Source organism: Uloborus diversus, chromosome 2, assembly GCF_026930045.1.
Source record: "Uloborus diversus isolate 005 chromosome 2, Udiv.v.3.1, whole genome shotgun sequence".
Taxonomy (NCBI): domain Eukaryota; kingdom Metazoa; phylum Arthropoda; class Arachnida; order Araneae; family Uloboridae; genus Uloborus; species Uloborus diversus.
The window spans coordinates 121,323,594-121,344,257 of record NC_072732.1 but is presented as its reverse complement, the minus strand read 5'-3'; the positions used below and the strand labels follow the sequence as shown (position 1 = coordinate 121,344,257).

At 33.2% G+C, this 20,664-nt stretch overlaps 1 protein-coding gene across 1 annotated transcript in view; it reads right to left on the bottom strand.

Moving 5' to 3' along the window:
• The window catches only part of LOC129216514 (potassium voltage-gated channel subfamily H member 8-like), a 105,328-nt gene that overhangs the window by 23,862 nt on the left and 60,802 nt on the right, over positions 1-20,664 (bottom strand). Inside the window, exons 9-13 of the mRNA XM_054850729.1 lie at positions 19,732-19,931; positions 10,088-10,337; positions 7,827-8,047; positions 6,465-6,592; positions 411-520 (exon numbers count right to left, since the gene is read on the bottom strand). Of these exons, the coding sequence (XP_054706704.1) occupies positions 411-520; positions 6,465-6,592; positions 7,827-8,047; positions 10,088-10,337; positions 19,732-19,931 (909 nt within the window). The remainder of the gene's footprint in view (positions 1-410; positions 521-6,464; positions 6,593-7,826; positions 8,048-10,087; positions 10,338-19,731; positions 19,932-20,664) is intronic.

The following is a 20,664-nucleotide window of genomic DNA, read 5'->3' as shown; positions in this document are numbered from 1 at the left end:
GTTCACTGTTTCTTTTCCAAATGATTCAAATTCAGTCAGTTACTTCTTTTGAAGTAGAAAACTATTAGTAACCTTAGTTACAGTTAAGTCCCACTACAAAGAATTTAAACGGACAGCAAGTTTTATTTATTAAAAAACTTCTTATTTGACTTTATTTTCTATCATTAAATTGAAATTTTAGAATCAAAATTTATTTTATCTCTAAATGAGTAAAATTGAATTTTGTTTTTCGAACTTTAACAACTCAGCAGACAATTTCTTTGAATTTTTTTTTGCACGGAAATAGTTTTCTATCCATTTAAAAGTATTTTTGAGGCATATTTTTTGTTAATTAAACTTCTTTTCAAATGTAATTTGTTCGTGAAGCAAAGAAAAAGAATCCAAAAATGTAAAATGGAAACAGCTGTTACCTAAATTTGGATGCGTGGCTGCAGGTCTTAGCTTTTCAAATCTTACGGTTGGACGGTGACCTTGAAATGTCCTCCTAAACTGATGAACTTTATTTTCCCAATTTTCATCACTAAATTTGGGATAAAATATATAAATTACTTTTAACCAAAAATGAGTAACTGATTGCAGACTATCAGTTACAGACTCAGTTATAAACTAGTTTATAACTGATCTTGTGTACTTCAAAATATAGTGGGTTAGCCGTGGCCTGACTTAACCCGCAATATTTTAAACAACACTCCTCGAACGAAATTGAGATTGGGACTACATCCTACACAAACGTTTCAATTAGACATTTTAAATACATAAAAAATCATGGGTATTTTTACTTTTATTGAAAACTAATAAACTTTTTAATGTGTACTATAAAGTAAATGTTACATATTTACCTTCAACTAGGTATTACCTACTTTTACTGATAGATAACACTCGAGAACAATTCTGTTGAGTTTGGTTTTTGAGCTGTTTAACAGTTAATTAGGCATGCTGGATTCAAAATTGTAATTAGTTTTTTTTTTCTACCGCATCAAGTTTTTACATTGCTCCTTATGAGAATATGACTACTCTCCGCGGAATTGAGCATGGATCATAGGAAGCACTATTGGACTGGCAACTTAATGGCGAATGTTAGCGGAGCTTGAAATGCGTTCTTCACAAAATAAATTTATTTTGTTCTGTCCCGATAGGCCATTTAGTTCATTTGAGTGAAGAATATGATGACATAAAGATAATTATTAATTTTTGCAATTTCAAATGCACCAATGGATCATTTGAGTTCACCTTAAAATGGTCTACATTCTTAATGGACAACAGCTAGAAACGCAGATATCCCAAGTATCCCTGCTTTTTGTGTATGTGGGACAGCAGTTCTCGTGAGAAACAATGGGTGCAGTCAAATTGGCCACCAAGTTCTCACCTGAAACCTGGTGATCCAAACATTTTACATGAGCCACTTGCCGACAAAAGAACATTACATTTCCACCTCTGCATATAAAATTGGGTCTGATGAAGCAATTCGTTAAAGCTTTGCCAATTGAAGGAAACTGCTTCAAGTATTTCATTTAGGCATTTCCTAGCCTGCCGTTTGAAAAGATCAAGGTCGGTGTTTTGATGGTCCACAGATTCAGCAGTTTGTTAAAGATGAAACTTTCATCGGAACTATGTCAAAAATTCAAAATAATGCTTGGTTGGCATTCAAAAGCATTGTTAAAGACTTTCTTGGAAATACACGACCCCAGAATTACGTCGAAATCATCCAACAACTCATGGAGAGAGCCTCAAACAGTTGGTTGCCACATGAGAGTCAAATTGCGTTTTTTACATAGCCATCTTGCAAACTTCCCGAAAAATTTAGGTGTAGTCTGTGATGATGCAGACAAGGTGAGCAATTCCACCAAGATTTAAAGTTCATTTTTTAGAGACAAGAAAGATAGGATGCACATATGATGACTGAATATTGCAGAAGCATCAAAAGAGAATGTCCACAGACACTTAAGAAAAAGCTTCAAGAGAAACTTTTTACTTTAATATAAGCATAAATGCACAATTTTACTTGTGGTAAGTATTATAGCCTTTGTATGAATAAAATTGCTTATTTTCTCTTATATGCACAATTTGTATGACCTTTGAGGGTACCCCGTAGGTTGAAAAGTTGACGTGATAGACGAAAACTGCGACAAAAACTGCGATCTTTTTCGGATCCAGAGGTTTCAAGTTAGTTGAAAACAAGTCACAGATTTAAGAAAATGAAATTGCTGATCCCCAGTGTAATTGAAAATTTTTAAAAGTTACTGGAATATAAAAAATAAGGAAAATCATATGCATTAATGTAATTATTAAAATGTAGTAGTGATGTTCTTGAATGGTCTAACCCATTTTTTAAGAAAGGTTTGACCTACTTATACATACTGTAAAAATTGTAAAATGTTTAAATGCATTAAAAAAACACAATAGTTTAAATAGTAGATCTAATTAAAATAACTATCAAAAGTGAAAAATGTTTGATTTATTTATAAGAGGAGTGACTATTTTTTTCGTAGAAAACCACAAGCCTTATCAGTCACTTTAATTTTTCACACATTTTTTGCTTCACCTGCTCATGTACAGTCACCTGTATGTTCCACAGATGAGATGGAAAGGCTAACTTCCGGTTTACAGGTGGAAATGGACACATCTGCTAATTTTTCGTGGATGCCAACTTTTGGAGATGTGTGTTAGATTCTAAGTTAAGCAGATGCAAATTCAATTGAGCGAAACACGCCCATCAAACTTGCTTTTGACTAGTTTCATGCTATAATGAATGTAAGTTTTCGATTGGAAATTCATTGTTGATCACGTTCATTGTTGAACAATATTTTTATTAAAACGTATCTCTAATTGGTAAAGCAATCTTTTAAATATGATTTGCACACGCATAAAAATTTTGAAGTGATATATGCATCAAGTTTTTTTCCCTCGCTTATCGGGTCTATTTTTTCTTTTTTTTTTCGAGGGGGGGGGGGGGGGGACAAAAGAAAGCAAATGCTCTCTAGGTTATGAGGAATTAATGTATGTGTACATATGTATGCTTGGGTTTTTTTTTTTTTTTCAAATAGCATACATTGAGTACGTCCCCTTTGTCCTTCCCTCACATTATACACTAAGTTGAAATAACGGGCCTGCCGCTCTTTTTAATTAGATGATTAAAAAATTCAAATTAAAAAAGAAACCTTTTTTTTGGTTGACTTATGCATATGACTGGAATGGAATATTTAAACTCATTTTCCCACAATTTCGGGCATCCTATTTTTGAAACTTTGCACATACGAAAAGCCGATGACAATTCCTTAACTTAGTTCTTGACACAAATCAACTCCAAAGCTAGTGGCACAATTAAATGCTTTTCTTGTATAGTATACCTAAATGGAATTAAGTGTAGCTTAATTGGCATACAAGTGGTCCTTAATGGGAACAAGCTGGTTGGATAGTCACAACCAGCTCCAGTCTCCCCTACCTGGTAGTTTTTGATATCAGTAAGATAAGAGCCATTGTCTGTAAGAATCAGGCAGTTTAAAGCATTTGTGATTGTTGACATTTTTAATTTTTTTTATTTTCACATATGTTGTTCCTTATCATGAATGTAATGTAAATCCGAAATTTCAGCTTTGTCTGACTCACCGTTTTTGAGAAAACAATTTTTTTTAGTTTAGGGGGCGTGGCACATTTTTGCTGGTTTTTCAAATTTGCAGATTTTAATGTGCTTGTTGCTTGAAGCGTCCTTATAATGACATGGATTTTTTGATTCCATATTACTATATGGTCTTGTTAGATACTGTTACAGCTGTCAAATCGGTGACTCTACGAGGGCGACGCCCACAAACTCCGTTTGAAAATGACCGAAAATGAATTTTTTTCTATATTCAAGGCCAATTTTCTCAAAGCGTCTTCAAGATGACACCAACATTTTTAGATCATTTTCTAGCCACATTTACATACATCAAAAATATGTATCAAAATCGGTGTCACTATAAGGGCGCCAGAAGATATTGGAATTTTTATTCGATAAATTTCACAAAAACACAAATATTTAGAATCTAATTACAATTGTCGCCCTCATAGCAGATATCTGATACTACATTAGGTTGATAACCAACATGTTTGTCTAACATTTGCACAAAAAAAATCTGTGTCACTCCTATTATTTTTGGAAATATAATCGTTTCAAGTTAGTACGTCTTGTTTTTCCGATCAAACAAATTTATTTATTCCAATTGTTCTTGACATGCATTTGATCTAAACTTGCAAATGGTCAACTTCTACTATTTTTCTGGGATACCATGTTTTCCCATACTTTAGTGCTACAAAATTAGCAGTTTTCAATAAGAGATGACCGTCTTTCTGAAATTGGTTGATTTGATTTTTAATGTTTTCTCCGTTTTGGTCTACGTTATCCTCAAATTCAGTTTTGCATTCTGAATGTTCGCTTTCTTCAATATTCTCATTTGATGTATTAAGAATTCATTCGTTTTTTTGTTTCTTCCATCGAAAAAAAAGGGATAGGATTTGGTTTATAGTACAATACTCTGAAGCAAGGAACAGTTTTTTTCCCGTTACGAACTGCATTTCTCATCAAGTGTGCAACTTGTCAGGGATGTTATTTTTTCCCAGTATTTCCACCAAACGTAAATTGTTCTTATAAATACTGCTTCTGCTTTGAAGTGAACTTGAACTGAGCTCGTAAAGATAGGGCCCATCCAATTTCATTAAATTGAACTTGTGGCAATGCAGGAGTATTTATTAGTTGAAAATTTGAAGCATTTGTATAAGATGTTTGTAAGAGCTTCTCTCTATGCGTCTTTCGTATAAAATCCATTTGCAAGTTGAGGTCAAATGTATGTTAAGAACAATTGGAATAAATAGATTTGTTTGGCCGAAAAAACAAGATGAGTATTGGTATGATAATCTATACATATTATGCACAATACATCCGCCTGTACCTATATCAAAGCGGGCATTTTCTATTCAAGAAAAAGACGTTGTTACTGCACAAAGCTTTTTATGTTAAAAGATATACTTTTTTGTATTAAATTAAAAATAAATATGTTCAAAAAAACTATCTGGGGGTGAAAAGATTAAATGAATAAATATAAAAAAAACACCACAACGTACTAACTTCGAACGATTATATTTCTAAAAATAATAGGAGTGACACCGATTTTTTGTGTGCAAATGTTAGACAAACATGTTGGTTATCAACCTAATTTAGTATCATATCTCTGCTATGAGGGCGACAGTTGTAGTTAGATTTTAAATATTTGTGTTTTTGTGAAATTTATCGAATAAAAGTTCCAATATCTTCTGGCGCCCTTACAGTGACACCAATTTTGATACATATTTTTGATGTATGTAAGTGTGGCTAGAAAATGATCTAAAAATGTTGGTGTCATCATGAAGGCGCTTTGAGAAAATTGGCCTTGAATATAGAAAAAAAATTCATTTTCGGTCATTTTTAAACGGAGTTTGTGAGCGTCGCCCTCGTAGTGTCACCGATTTGACAGCTGTAACAGTATCTAACAGAACCATATAGTAATATGGAATTAAAAAATCCATGTCATTGTAAGGGTGCTTCAAGCAACAGGCACATTAAAATCTGAAAATTTGAAAAACCAACAAAAATGTGCCACGCCCCCTAAACAAAATTTTTTTTCTCAAAAACGGTGAGTCAGACAAAGCTCAAATTTCGGATTTACATTACATTCATGATAAGAAACAACCTATGTGAAAATAAAGAAAATTAAAAATCCCAACAATCACAACCTGCCTGATCCTTACAGACAATGGCTCTTAACTCCTGACTTCGCTGTTAGGCAGTGCTGTAAGTGAGAGTACGTCGAGTGAATAGCCACTTTACTGAACTAGACACCACTTCTACGACTACAGATGTAAACGTTTAGAAGTGGAGAATGAAAAAGACTTGGCTAGACATACTGATACTTATACAGGGTGTCCCAAAACGACCGCATAAACTCTGCACAGCTAGACTCCACGCTGGGAGTACATATAAACTGTCCAAAGAAGCGTTCCTGAACGATCCATAGTTCACAAGAAAATTACGAAAAACAAAGTATGACGTCACTGCTGGTGAAAGGAAAAAACACTTTATTGCACTTATCAACAACAGTATTTGCATTTTGCAGGTCTTTCAATACGATAATGTTTAAAACGTCATTACACGTATTTGTTGGTATACGTAATGTACTTATACTGCTGTTGATGTGCTCAATAAAGTGTTTTTTCTTGCACCGGCAGTGACGTCATACTTAGTTTTTCGTATTTTTCTCGTAAACTGTGGATCGTACAGGAACGCTTCTTATTGCAGTTTTTATGTACTCCCAACCATGAATCTAGCTGTGCAGAGTCTATGCGGTCGTTTGGAACACCCTGTATACATATATTCATGCATACATTATCATGCAATACTCGGAAGATGAGCGATAACGAGTGAAGATTACTGTATGGAATATCCCGTGCTGTACTTGTTCCTATTGATTGTCAGACAGGGCGACATGGGTGAGGCGGGTGCCGTTCCGTCGCTGTCATTATTCTCGTCGTCTTCCGAAATTGACGGCAGCGTCAGTGACGGCGCCCCGTTGCCTTCATCCATCTGCAAAAACGGAAAAACGCACTAAAACCCAACAAAATCTCCTCTGATTTTAAAGTAGTATAATAAAGCTGTGCGAAAACTTCAATGATAAATTAAACAATGGTAAAAATTTCCAAGTAAAAGAAGCAACCTTCTGTATATCAGCACATGATTTAGTGAAACTCATCTGATTAGATACATTTTGCTCAATCCTTCTGGTCAGATGTGAAATTTTTACGTACTATACATTAGCACTTTATTCCCAGGATTTTAAACTTTAGGTTGTAATTTTAATATGTTTAAACATAAGGAACTATTATGTAAAGTATTGCCCTAATATATGTTAATATTATATTATTTATATCATAATATTTTTGTACTACATACTAAAGTATTAATTTATTACCAACTTTATGAAAAAAGAATGTACTTAAAAGATAATGATTTGCCCGTGTTGCGGGTGTGACTGTACGGTTATGCCCGCGACTTCTTTCTTTCTTTTTTTATTGATACAAATTTGCCAAAGTTTATTTTTAATTTTTTGGAGTACGAGATGAAGCGCATGCCAATTTTTCTTCGAAAATAGACGTGATAGTCAAATTTATATTTGTATTTAGCAATGTGTAAAGCTTCTTTAACTTTTTGAAACTCTTTTTTGTAAAATTTTAGTTGGATGAAGGAATGTCAAATACACAGCAATGAATTAAAACTAATTTCGTGGAAATTTGAATCAGAATTCTGCCGAAGAAAATGAGTCATCAAAACGACGTTTTTTTAAACCAATGGTGGGTTCGGACTTGAAATATTCGCATTTTTAATTACGTTACTCTAACTAACTGATCCAATGCACTTCCATTTCAGGATGCTATACATTAAAGCAACGCGTTATAAACAAAAAATAAAACTACTGGCTTTTCTTTCAAGAAAACACTCAAATTCTGAGTTGTCTGTTTATTTTTCTCCTTAAATATTGTTTTATAATTCAGTCTTAAATGCAATATTCTTGAGATATTTTTACTACTTTACTTACTTAAGTTAGGGTAAACCTATTCTGGCAGCGTCGTATAATGCTGTTATTAGGATCCGCGTAGCTTTCACAATGCTCTACTGCTGCCGAGTTAGGTTTGCCCCAAGCGCAGTATCTGGCACGTAAACTTTCTCTAAATTTTAGTTTACTAGTGCGTAGAATCAGCCTATTGACTTCACGTTTTTTATTATTGTTTAAGTGTGTAAGCTTCAAGTGAAGATCTCTCACCTCATTTTCGTATCCTTCTCTTAGGTTATAAGTCAGATCATGCAGGATATCGTGACAAAAAGTCTGAGCAAACTCAGGATAGAGCTTGAGCACCTCCATCAATCCTGGAATGTGGATGCATTTGAGATCACAATATGTGAGCGCTTTTACGTCGCTTGAAGACTTGAGCACCGGGTCGAGACCATTCACCGCAATATCACATCCAACCAAGTCCCCTTTCCCTATTTGAATAAAAATTTGTTAGATATAGTTGGTTGATAATCAAAGTGTCTTCTCGTACACCTCTGGGTAACTTCGATAGCGTTTTCGATATGAGCCCGTGACGAATTCAATATCGCATTGGTTAATCGGATGTGATTTTGTCCACGTGATTGGTCGAAAACGACAGAGGAAGAAATTCAACCAGTACGAGAATCGCCCTGATTATGTTACTCAAACGACTTAAATATGGAAGGTAATCATCTTAGACAATGAGTGTTGCTTTTTAAAGTAAAGATTCAGCTCTAAATTCAATATTAATTCAATTGGCATAGTATCATAAAGTATTTTGGTAACATTTAAGCTTTTGAAATACTGAAATTGTTAAACAAGACTAACATCTTTAAGAGCTGTATGAACAACCATCAACATTCTTATGAATTTACTAACAACTTGCAACGGAATATTAGTACCATACAAGTTTTATCATCTAAAAAACATTGTGTTCCTACGAAAAGCCGAATAAATAAGGATTAGCTAACAAGTCAGTAATATAGGATTTTAAACATTTAATTATGTGTTGTTTTATTTGCCACAACATCATTCCGAATTGAGTTTAAGCATGAAAATTTTCATTGGGCTTGAAAACTAGTATCTTGATTTGACAAGATATTCTCATTACAAAACTCTCATTACTCTACACGCGATAAAGTAAATCTACTCATTTAATTGAAATATCGTCGAGCTTTACTACTTCTGCTCTTGGAAATTTCACTCAGTTCTAATCAGACAGTGTTTTTACAATGGTCAAAAATCTCCACCAGCAAAACAATTCTCTAAACTTGGTGACGAAAATTTGTCACCAAAAATAATGCCCGCTTCCTTAGACTACTGTGATAACTGCTAGTTCAGCCGAAAAAACAACTTACAAGTAAAACTTCAAAAAGTAAGACAATTAGGAATAAAAAGTAATGAAATAAGCGCAAAATTTAGTAAGATTTGAATAAATTGAGCATATAAAGTTTATAACCGTACTAATACGGACTAATAGAAGATCCATGTTGACCGAATTAAGAAAAAAGGGATTATAAAAAATAAAAAATAACCTTTATAAATTGAGCTAAGGGTACATACACAAACTACAGTACAAAGAAAAAATTATATTTTTAACTCAAAAGAAAGATATAAAACTGCATAGGAGAAACCTAAGCATAATATAGCCAATCCAGTGATTAAAATGAAAAACCAGTGTAAATAAAGCTCAATTTCTGAAGAAAATGCTGCATATATATCTATTTCAAGGTTACAATGAAGCCTCTTCATTCATGCAAAAAACCCGCCACACAACAAGAAAGTTCAGAGTTCTCTCATGACTTTCACTTTAATCATATTGGTTTTTCACTTTAATTATATTGTAGCAGAATGCTTATTTAACTATTTTTCCTTTAATGGCCTTAGAAAAAATATATTATTGCTCACTCACCTTTTAATAATACAGAACTAGAAAATCACCCGTCAAGATATGACGGGTAAAAATTGCATCTACATTTGAACAAAGCAATTGCCTGCTTGCTGATATTTTGATAGTGGAAATTTTACCCCTAACGCCAGTGGATTAACCGTAAAATCCAGTAGATAGCGTTCCTTATTGACCACTTTTTTGTTTTTTCATTCCCCTGAAATGGCAGTTTTATGAGCAAAACACGGATCCAGTTCAACCTTGTCACAATAAAGCCTTTCCCTGCATGTTAAACGTTACCAAAACATGTTATCAAATTATCATGCCGTGGCACGAATTTCATTGTTGGAACTTGTGTCACGGCCACATCAAAATGGTTGTCTCGAATAAGCGTAGTTCGGTTTAATAGAGTCCTCTCTAATGAAGGTTTTCTGTATTCCCAAAACTTGTAATACTTCATTTAAATCATTCATAGAGATTCCCAGAGTAGAAATTCATTATAAAACTCGACCGCGCTCTTTGCTTTTAAACCAAAAGCTCTTTTCATTAACAGACAAAAGCAGAATACGTTAGAAAAATACATCACCCTCTTGGAAAAGCATACCGAGTATAGCCACGACCATTCCTTGCTGCAGAACTTCCATGGACCCGTTGCAGACCAAATGAATGTTCGTTAAAGCGTCTCCAGTGTGCACCAAATATTCTCCCGGGGCGCAGAAGTTGCTCTTCACGTGACGAGACAGCATCTTGAGGCAGCCTTGAGGAGCGTTTTCGAAGATGGGGAGGGAGAGGATCTCTTTGTGCAGGTGCATTGAAACGTCTCCTCGCAGTTCGTCCGGGAATTCCCGTAGCACCTACAAGTGAAAAGGAGTGAAATAGATTAAAGGAAACTAAAAGCGGATGTTTAGTAACATCAATCCAAAAATTAAAAAATAAAAACTCTGAAAAGGGCTTGTAAAGATGATAATTACGTTAATGAATGAAAGTAATGGACTAAATTCATGTTCATAAACGTTTCTTTCAAAGGAAAACAACCAAGGATCTGTGATGACGAATTAAACATTATGTATAATTTCACGCCGTTTAAACCAGTGGTTCTCATTTTTTTGGGGGGGGGGGGTTGCAAAAATTTCAAAGGAGACGTGAGTATATAAGAGACAAAACAAAAATAATAAAAGAAACAATATTTTACACAATTTCGTGGTCCAATATGAATATTAAGTAACTGTCGGCCCTCTTATTAATGTTGTATAAGTGACTGATATGTACTGTACACTAACCGCACCAACATTCAAGGTTGCTTCAAAAACATTTTAATAATTTATTCGATTTTTGGATTTCAAATGTTCTAATGATTTGTGTCGCAATGTTTGATTTTTGGGTGAAATTAATTAGATTTTTACTTAATTTACATTTTAGCTTAATTAGCCGAACAGCTTCAGCCACCTATTGTATTTACCATATATGTGGGGGAAAGGGGCGTGTCCTCATGTAAGTGTTCAACGGGAGCGTTAGACTAAAAGGTTTAGGACCTCCGGTTTAAACGATAAAATAAGACTGAAATAATTTGCATCTTACAATTGGAGCAAATATTTGTCCACTTATCTGTTACAATGTTTAATCGCACGCCGGTAAAGAAAATCACAAAACTCTAAACTTTGAAAAAAATGTAGGGGAAAAGGGGGCACATGCGAACATTTTTTTTTTCATTTCTTAAATTTCGCAGAAAATATTTTCAATTTCTCACAGAAAAAGGGTCCCCATGATTGAACAGTCTTTTCTTTGTGGCATGGAATTTTTTTTAGGTTTAAAAAAAAATATTTCTATTCTTTATGGAATTTTTAAAAAATGTCTTCAATTGTTCACTTGTGCCCATATAAAAGGGCAAATGTGAACTAGCTTGGGGCATACATGAACACGATTGAAAAATGCAGGACGAGCATCATATTTCAACGAAAAACGCGTTATAATGAAGCATATTCGTATTTACTAATTACATTTAACGGCTTGTAACCTATACTGTCAGTTTGAATTGCACAGTAGCTGTTATTAAGAAAATATTTTTTTCTGAATTACAGAACTCTGCTCACTGTCAAATTTTAAAGTTTCATAGCATGTTTTAATCAATAGATCGACAAGAAAAAATCTTATAAGACTACTAAACAATACAAAGAATATTTTATTGTGTAAAGTATATTATTGTTATATAGTACGTTTAAGCTTCATACAGAATATGATGATGAATTTTAAAATTTTTCTAAACTTCAGTTTTTAGTTAAAGAAAAATATTTTTCTTTATTTTTCGTGCAAATATTATATATCACTAAATTTTTAGGCAACTATTTAGTAATTAACGAATTTATTTAATTAATAAAACTTTTAAAATAAATAATTAGTAATTATGTTATAATAATTAACAGTAAATTTACAAACTGATTGTAGCAAAACAATAATTATATCTACATCTTTTTTAACACTTATGAAAGGCCTACACTAATATTTATATTTGCGGAGAGGATAAGCGAGCTGTTCTCATGAGCCTCTACATGTTGCGTTCACAAGTGTCCCGACATCTACCTTAGAACTAATTTTCAAAAATAAAGAATTTTTAGTTTAATTACAAAATTTAAACATTGGCATAAATTTACGTGAATGTTCTTATAATGGCTTGCAATAATTACGTTTAGCTTATTAGTTAGTTTAAAATATGTTTTTACACGAAGAAGACAGTGACAAAAGTACATCAGCATCTGCTAAAACAAAGAAGCTGTCACCCCAGGAAAATAAACAGGCTCCTTGCTCTGAAAGTTTGGTTAAATAGTAACGGCTGGTACTGCTATTACTTGAGATTTTTTTTCAGATTTTTTGCTTGACTTGATCCTAGTAAAACATACCGTGATCACCCTTTTCCCCTACTAATACTTGGTTTAAAATCTAAATTTAATGCTCTTTCTTGTCACAAAACTCGCACAAAGTTAGCTTACATAACTGCTGCATGAGAGCGAATAAACGATATAGCCATTAGACACACAAAAATTTTCGAACTTAAAGTAGTATGCATTATTACTTTAGACAACAAAAACTAATCAGTGAACATCACTTCAAAACTTTTTTTTTTTGCGCGTAATGTTATATTTGAGACTAAATCACTTCAAACTACTATTGCACAAAACCTCAATTTCCTCCACGGCTGTTTTGCTTTTTGAGTTGCATCTCTTTCCTTGCCGGGGTGCTATATGTTTCACTTTATTTCTTACACACGTTCAGCTTCGTTTTTATTTTATGTTTTCAGTTAGTCCATGAATACGGTACAACCATCTAGTGTTATCAGACTGCATTTTATGAGCCAGTTGGTACTTACAAGGCAGTGATGGAATGTTATGAATAGCCACCATGTTGCCAGCTGGTGTTTCATGTTCATTTAAATTTAATAAGGCTTTAGTTCTAAAACTAAGGAAACTTTTTCACATTTTGAAGAGAAAAAGGGAGTTTTGTCCGTTACTCATCCTTTCCTCAACCTATCTGTTGCTGGGTATCATCAGATTTTTCGGTATCTATTTACTGAGGGTCGGACCATTTTTCGAAATTTGCAAATAAAAATAGAATTAAATAATTCAGAGGATCCAAAAGCAGCCAAACGTTAGATGAGATGTATTGCATGAGAGAAAAATAGTTTTAAAAGTCTAAAGACAATAAAAGGCTCAGATAATTGAGTTAACCCGAGAGCAATATCTTAAGAATGTCTGTTACTGGTACTGTTACTCTACATAATTTCAAAAAAAAAAAAAAGAAAAAAAAAAAAAAAACGTTGTGCGGGAAAGTTAAAGCTTTTTTTTTCAGTCAGAGTAAAATTGCTCTTTTATGAACTCTAAGAAATTCGTGCTTAATCTTTACACTAAATCAATCCTTTTCGCCAAAAAATCAACACTTGTGTGCCCATTAATTAAGTTAAACTACTTGAACTGCTAGAAAAAAAATTATTTCGTAGTGTGATTCTCATAGGTTTAAAGAAGCTCATGTTTCTTCAAAGACTAGAAATTCGCCCGTCAAGGTATGACGGGTGGAAATTGCATCTACCTTTGAACGAAGCAATTGCCTTATTTGATTATATTTTGATAGTTGAAATTGTAACCCTCATTCCAGTGGATTAACTCTAAAATCCTGTAGATAGCGTTCATTGTTGACCATTTTTACGTTTCTTCATATTCCTAAAATGACAGTATTACCAGTAAAAGAGTCAAGATACCGGATCCAGTTAAGCCCTGTCAAAATAAAGCATTTCCCTGCATGTCACATATTACCAAAAAATATTATCAAATTATGATGGCGTGGCACGAATTTCATTGTTGATGATGTCAGCGTTACTCGATCATTCGCTATTATATACAGGGTGTTCCATTTTAACCTGCAAGACCTTTATTTTCGCAACCGTTAGTCCTAGATGTATACTTCTAATTGCAAAAATGTTCAAAATCAGATGCAGGGTTAAGATATTGAAAGTTTGAAGTAAGAATAAAAAAAAGTATAAAAAATACAAATTTTAACATTTTATACTGGCCCCAGGTCCCCTAACTTATATTTAGGGAAATAATTTCCATTGAAAAATAATTCAACAAAAAAAGTTTGAAATTAGTACCACCAATATTCACCAAGATATGAAACGCAGCGTTTTATGACTTATACCACTTTTCGCGTATCACGGCATGACATTTGCATTTGTTAGCCTACTTTCCCAGCAAAAATCAGAAAAAGAAGAAAAAAGCATGAAAGAAAGCTTAATGCATCTTAAAAATATCGCGAAAAACAAAAAAAAGTCAAAAATAAATAAAATAATTAAATAAATATTGAAAAAATAAGAATTGGAAAGCAGGGTATTGATTGAGATGGGAGAAAATGTCGGTCGGTCTGTCTGTCTGTCCCCCCCTGTCCCCTACCAATAACTTTTGAATGAATAGTCCGATTCGAAAAAAACTTTTTTTTTTGTTCGAAAGATCTCGGCGAGGACACCTCATTCCCATATTTCACTTTTTGATTTGAACTATTTTTTGTTCAATTTTGAACAGTTACAAAAAACTTAACATTAGCGCCTACGGGGAAATTCAAGGCAGTTCCGAACTGTGAGGCGAATGTGCTTCAAACAAACTTTGTAGGAAAAAGCTTTTGATGAAAAACTTTTATATAAAATATCTTTTTGATTTGAACAATTTTCCGTCCAATTTTGAATAGTTCAAATCCTTTAACATTAGCGCCTACGGGGAAACTGAAAGTCAATGTAGATTCCGTACTTGAAGGCGAATTTACTTCAAACAAATTTTTTTGGAAATAGCTCTTAACACCAGACTCCGACTCCGAGAATTTAGGGACATCTGACTCCGACTCCTGTGCCGGACAATTAATTGGACTCCGACTCCCCGACTTCGACTCTGACTTCGTAGCTTTGGCAAAAATTTATACACGGAGGACAAATGACTGACTCCAATTTTTGGATATTCGACTCCGACTCCTTTATCTCAAAATGAGATTGACTCCGACTCCGACTCCGCAGCTATAATTTTAACTGTGAAATAATTATTGTTGATATGACTTGTTTTTATTTTGACGCTAAAGTTTTAATTTAGGTATTCAGTTTTCGGCGAATAACCTCGAAGTCATGTTTCTACATAAAAATATGCCCAGACGATTTTTTTTTTTGACAATGAAAATTACTTTTTTAAGTTGACATTTTACTGTTTTTATTTATTTTGGTAAGTGCATTAATTCATTTAAAAAATTGTTTTTGGCAACAGGAGAAAAAAAAAACGATTTTTTTTGATATGATGTATTTATTTAAATAAGCTTATTAATTTTAATTATTATTTTTTCGTTTTGAAAGCTATTAAAGATTTTTTTTAATTCGGAACTCCAGCGCTCGAATACGCTACCTTGCGGTGATTTACAAAACTGCCGATGAAACTAAAACATTGCCACGTTGCTATCCACGTGTATCTGTTGACGTAAACACAGGTAGTTTGTTCTGAGTATTTATTAACGCAATCGATGAGTCTTAGTTTGCTTTCAGCTACAGAAATTAATTTGTCCCTTAGTAGTATTCTCGAGCTTCTCAAAATAATGTTAGTTTTCCTTATTTCCTTCTAAAATATGAGTTGATTGAAATTGGTGAAAGCGAAAGCTGGATTAACAAACTTGGATAACGTTATACAAGGTAAAAAATTTTATTGTTTTGTATGAATTCGTAAGAATATGAGTTTTTTTTAAATCTTAAATTAATTTAACTAACCATCTTTTACAGCAGCATTTAGTTGGAATGGACGGTATGCAAAATATTTTCTTGAATATATTATCGTAGAACAAAATGAAAAATGTTTCACCGAGAAAGAATTTTCTTTATTCCTTTTATTCTCAGTTGAAAGGTTTCGCCAAATTTGTTTAGGGTTATAGTTTTAGTATTGTGCGAGCAAAGTAGCCTTGGCGATATTTCGCGTTTTTAGTTAAACTATTTTTAATTTTTATCATGAGTGGAATAAAATGGTAGTAAGATTACAGAATTCGATAAGTAAAAAGAAATAATGGTCAATCAACTGAAAAGAAAACTACCACCATATATCCGTAGGAATTCTGTAGATGATTTGCATAACTTGACATAATTAAATCGTAACTCAGAAATTAGAAAAATCGAAACAGAAAAATTTTAAGTTAACCGATTCGGGAATTCGAGAGAAATAACTCAGCAACAAATGCAAAACAATAAGCGCTAGCCAAGCAAGGCAAAGAAGTATCATCTTCTTTCGATAATAATTTGTAATGTCATATTGAATTTTCTAGCATTAATTGTTGTTCTTGTCAGGCCACAATTATTATTTAGTTTTATCAAGAATTGACAAATATCGAATTCAACATCGTGGAAATAGCTGCTTAGAACTACGAACTACGTAGTTTGCATTAATCTTTGACGTTTAGTAATGCTTCTTGAATTCTCATTTCTTTCTACGTGGGCCAGAATATCCACAAGACTTTGAAAATTAATTTAAAAAGAATAAAGCGAAAAATATCATACATACGAACAAAAATCACAACACTTTTAGCATTTTCTTCGTTACCACATGCGTTTTAGTTTTTAAGTCGGCCATTAGACAGTGACTGCAGTGCCTCCTATAGTTCGTTGGAGTTGCGAATGGAAAAAAGTGTATTGGCTGCTTTGTTTAAAAATTGCATTTTTTTTTCCTTTTCTTTTTACGTATCTAATTTTTTTTAGATGAGTGAGGAATATTTTATTCATAGAAATCAGCTTAAAGTATTTTAAAAATATGTTTGAAAACATTTGCGATTTTAGCTATTTTTGGGGATTTTGATCAGGTACTAGAAAGTAGTATGGGTATACGGGAAAGTAGGCTCGTCTAGTTCTAGACAGAACTTCTTGTTTTTGAATAGCAATGAAAAACAGAAAGACCTTGTTTTTCTTACTTAGACGACATGTCATTCTTCTGAAAGGGCAATAAGTTCCAATCTCATCTTCTGTATGGTCCCTTAAAATTTTGAAATGGAATATCTCCTTGAGTTTTGATCGCACTAATGTCAATTTTTTTTTGTGTCGGTAATAGTTTTCAATAGAGATTATTTCTCTAAATATTAGTCAGGGGACCTAGGGCCCGTATAAAAGTTAAATTTTGAATTTTTTAACTCATTTTTAGCTTACTTTCCCAGTAAAAGTCAGAAAAAGAAGAAAAAGCATGAAAGAAGGCTTAATGCATCTTAAAAATGTCGCGAAAAACAAAAAAATAAATAAATAAATAAAATAAAATAAATAAATAAATAAAATAAAAAATAAATAAAATAATTAAATAAATATCGAAAAATTAAAAATTGGAAAGTAGGGTATTGAGATGGGGAAAAATGTCTGTCGGTCTGTCTGTCGGTCTGTCGGTCTGTCTGTCTGTCCCCCCTGATAATTATTAAATGAATAGTCTGATTCGAACAAACTTTTTTTTGTTCGAAAGATCTCGACGAGGACATTCTCATATTTCACTTTTTGATTTGAACTATTTTTCGTTCAATTTTGAACAATTCAAAAATACTTAACATTAGCGCCTACGGGGAAACTGAAAGTCAATGTAGATTCCGTACTTAAAGGCGAATTTATTTCAAACAAATTTTGTTGGAAATAGCTCTTGACGCTCAAACTCCAGACTCCGACTACGAGAATTTAGAGGCACCTGACTCCGACTCCGACTCCTGTGTCCGATAATTAATTGGACTTCGACTCCCCGACTTCGACTCTGACTTCGTAGCTTTGGTAAAAATTTATACACGGAGGACAAATGACTGACTCCGATTCTTGGATATTCGTCTCCGACTCCTTTATCCCAAAATGAGATTGACTCCGACTCCGACTCCGCAGCTATCGTTTTCACTGTGAAATAATAATTGTTGATATGATTTGTTTTTATTTTCACGCTAAAGTTTTAATTTAGGTATTCAGTTTTCGGCGAATAAACTCGAAGTCATTTATGTTTTTACATAACGATATGTGCAGGCGATTTTTTTTTTTTTTTTGACAATGAAAAGTATTTCATTAAGTTGACATTTTATTGTTTTTATTTATTTTGGTAAGTGCGTTAATTCATTAAAAAAATTATTTTTGGCAACAGGGGAAAAAGAAACGATTTTTTTATTGATGTATTTATTTTAATAAGTCTACTAATTTTAATTATTATTTTTTCGTTTTGAAAGCTGTTAAAGAAATTTTTTAAGGGAAAAAAGTGTATTAGCTGCTTTGTTCAAAAAGTGCTGTTTTTTTACGCATCTAATTTTTTTAGATGTTTGAGGAATACTTTATTCCTGGAAATTAGCAAAAATATGTTTGAAACAATTTGCGATTTTAGCTATTTTTGAGAATATTGATCAGGTACTAGAAAGTAGTATGGGTATACGGGAAAGTAGGCTCGTATAATTCTAGACGGAACTTCTTGTTATTCTTACTTCAAACTTTCAATATCTTAACCCTGCATCTGATTTTGAACATTTTTGTAATTGGAAGTATACATCTAGGACTAACGGTTGCGAAAATAAAGGTCTTGCAGGTTAAAACGGAACACCCTGTATATGAGGATGAATCATTGTAACATCTAAATCAATAACTTCTTGCTAAAATAAAAATTATCCTTAACTCTACAAGTCGAAAGCATATATTTATTTTTCTTGCGATCTCTAGTGTATAAAAGCTTAAAAAAATAATCCTTCAATGTATGTTTAAAAAAGCAAAGCACGAAAGGAACAACTAAGTAAAAGAAACGGAAGAAAAATTACGGACTGGCATTTCTCCAGCTCAACATTAAAAGATCATAAATATGTCTCCGATATTTTCAATATGTTTTATTCTTAAATAGGGCAAAAATCATTGTGACAGGCCGGGAGGAAGAAAAATTCAGTTATGAAAAATGATAGCAAAACTCAAATTACAACTTGAGTCAGCAGTAGCATGAAGTTCTTCTATCACTTTCGTGGAACCAGCGATTACTTCTCGATTTCTAATTTGTGACGGATTCTTTTTTATGACCTTTCAACAAACCTGAATAGGAGCCAAAACGTAGATAAATGCATTCGTCTTCTTTCAAAAGAAGAAAACATTTGTGGATTCAAACATTTATTAAGGAATATGGGAGAGGTATGAAGTGAAGCGAAGTAAAATTAAAGGTTTCTATATTGATCTTTTACACATCAACTTAACTAATATTCTGAACCTTGGCATTTCAGAAAATGATAATTTTTGGTTGAACGGTATTACTTGTCATTATTTAACATTATTTTAAAAATTAATCACTTATTGGGGTGTTAATTTTAGATTTACTATTTTTTGGAAAAGCAAGAACTATAAAATTGTGACAACACTGTCAAATAAGATAAATAAATACCGTACGAGGGGCCCCCCTTTCCTCCTTCCCCCAAATAAGAGAGAAATATTCATGAAAATTACCCCTCCCCCCGCCTCAAATTTCAATGGCAATTCTCTGCATCATGACAACCTATTGGTGGACAACCCTGTTTTAGGTCAGCTAAATAAACCCGCTTTTAGTACGATTTTAAAACCATTTTATCAGTGTATTGATAACAGATTTTCAATTTTAAAGTTCTAGAGACTGGGAGCATAGTTTTCCGTTTTCACTAAATTCAAGATTTTTTTTCCCTTGTATTTTAACCATAATAGGATTCGAAATTATGCGTTAAAAACAGATTAGAGTTTGAGATACTTACCTCGTTGGGATCTATACCGTGGTTGAGTGACCAAATAGTTTGAAAGTAATCGGTCATCCTCTGTCTCAGCTGCTTGGGGATCTGATGAAGCCTAAAGAAGTCCTTCAGATCTCGAAGCTTCGTTTGGTATTGAGAACGGCGAGAATACATCCTCTGGATGATAGCAGTCACGTTGCCAAATACCACGGCATGCATCAAGGCTGGAAGGTGTTAGTTATATAGGAAAAATATTACTTCTTCAGCGGAGCATTTGGAAATAAAACATTCATGTTCTTACACCATCAGTTACAATACTCTAAAGCAGCGTTTCTCAACCTGTGGTTCGCGGACTACTAGTGGTCCGGAAGCAATTTCCATGTGAACCGCGAATAGTTTAGTTAGAGTAACTCAGCGATAAGCAACCTAAACTAAATAGCGATCTATATTCTAAGTTAGGCGAACACAAAGATAAGTGTCCCTTCTTGTAATGATCCAACCCTTGTTGCAAGATAGGCTGCTGGTAAAATCTCGTTCAAAACAATGTTTTCTTTTTTCAAAATTTCTAAAGATTCGTACCAAGTTTTATTTATAAAACCATTTTAGCTTTTGTGGACATATTTTAAGAACAACAGGCAAAAATAATATTTTTCTTCGTAAAGATCGTGGTCGACTGAAAACCGGCTGAACATAGACAGGTTGCCTACTACTTGTAAATTAATCTATATCCTTTTTATAGTTGTAGTTATTTTTTTTTAAAGAAAACTTTTTGATTCATCTCATTCTTATTTTACCTAATATAACTGTTGTGAAAATACTTTTTCCATCATATGTGGTCTACTTAGGATTTCGAAGGCTATCAAGTGAAAAGGTAGTGAAACGGTTGAGGACCACAGTCTTGAGTCTAGATCACGGATCTTCAACTTTTTCGCAACGGAGCAAGCACAAAGCATTCGG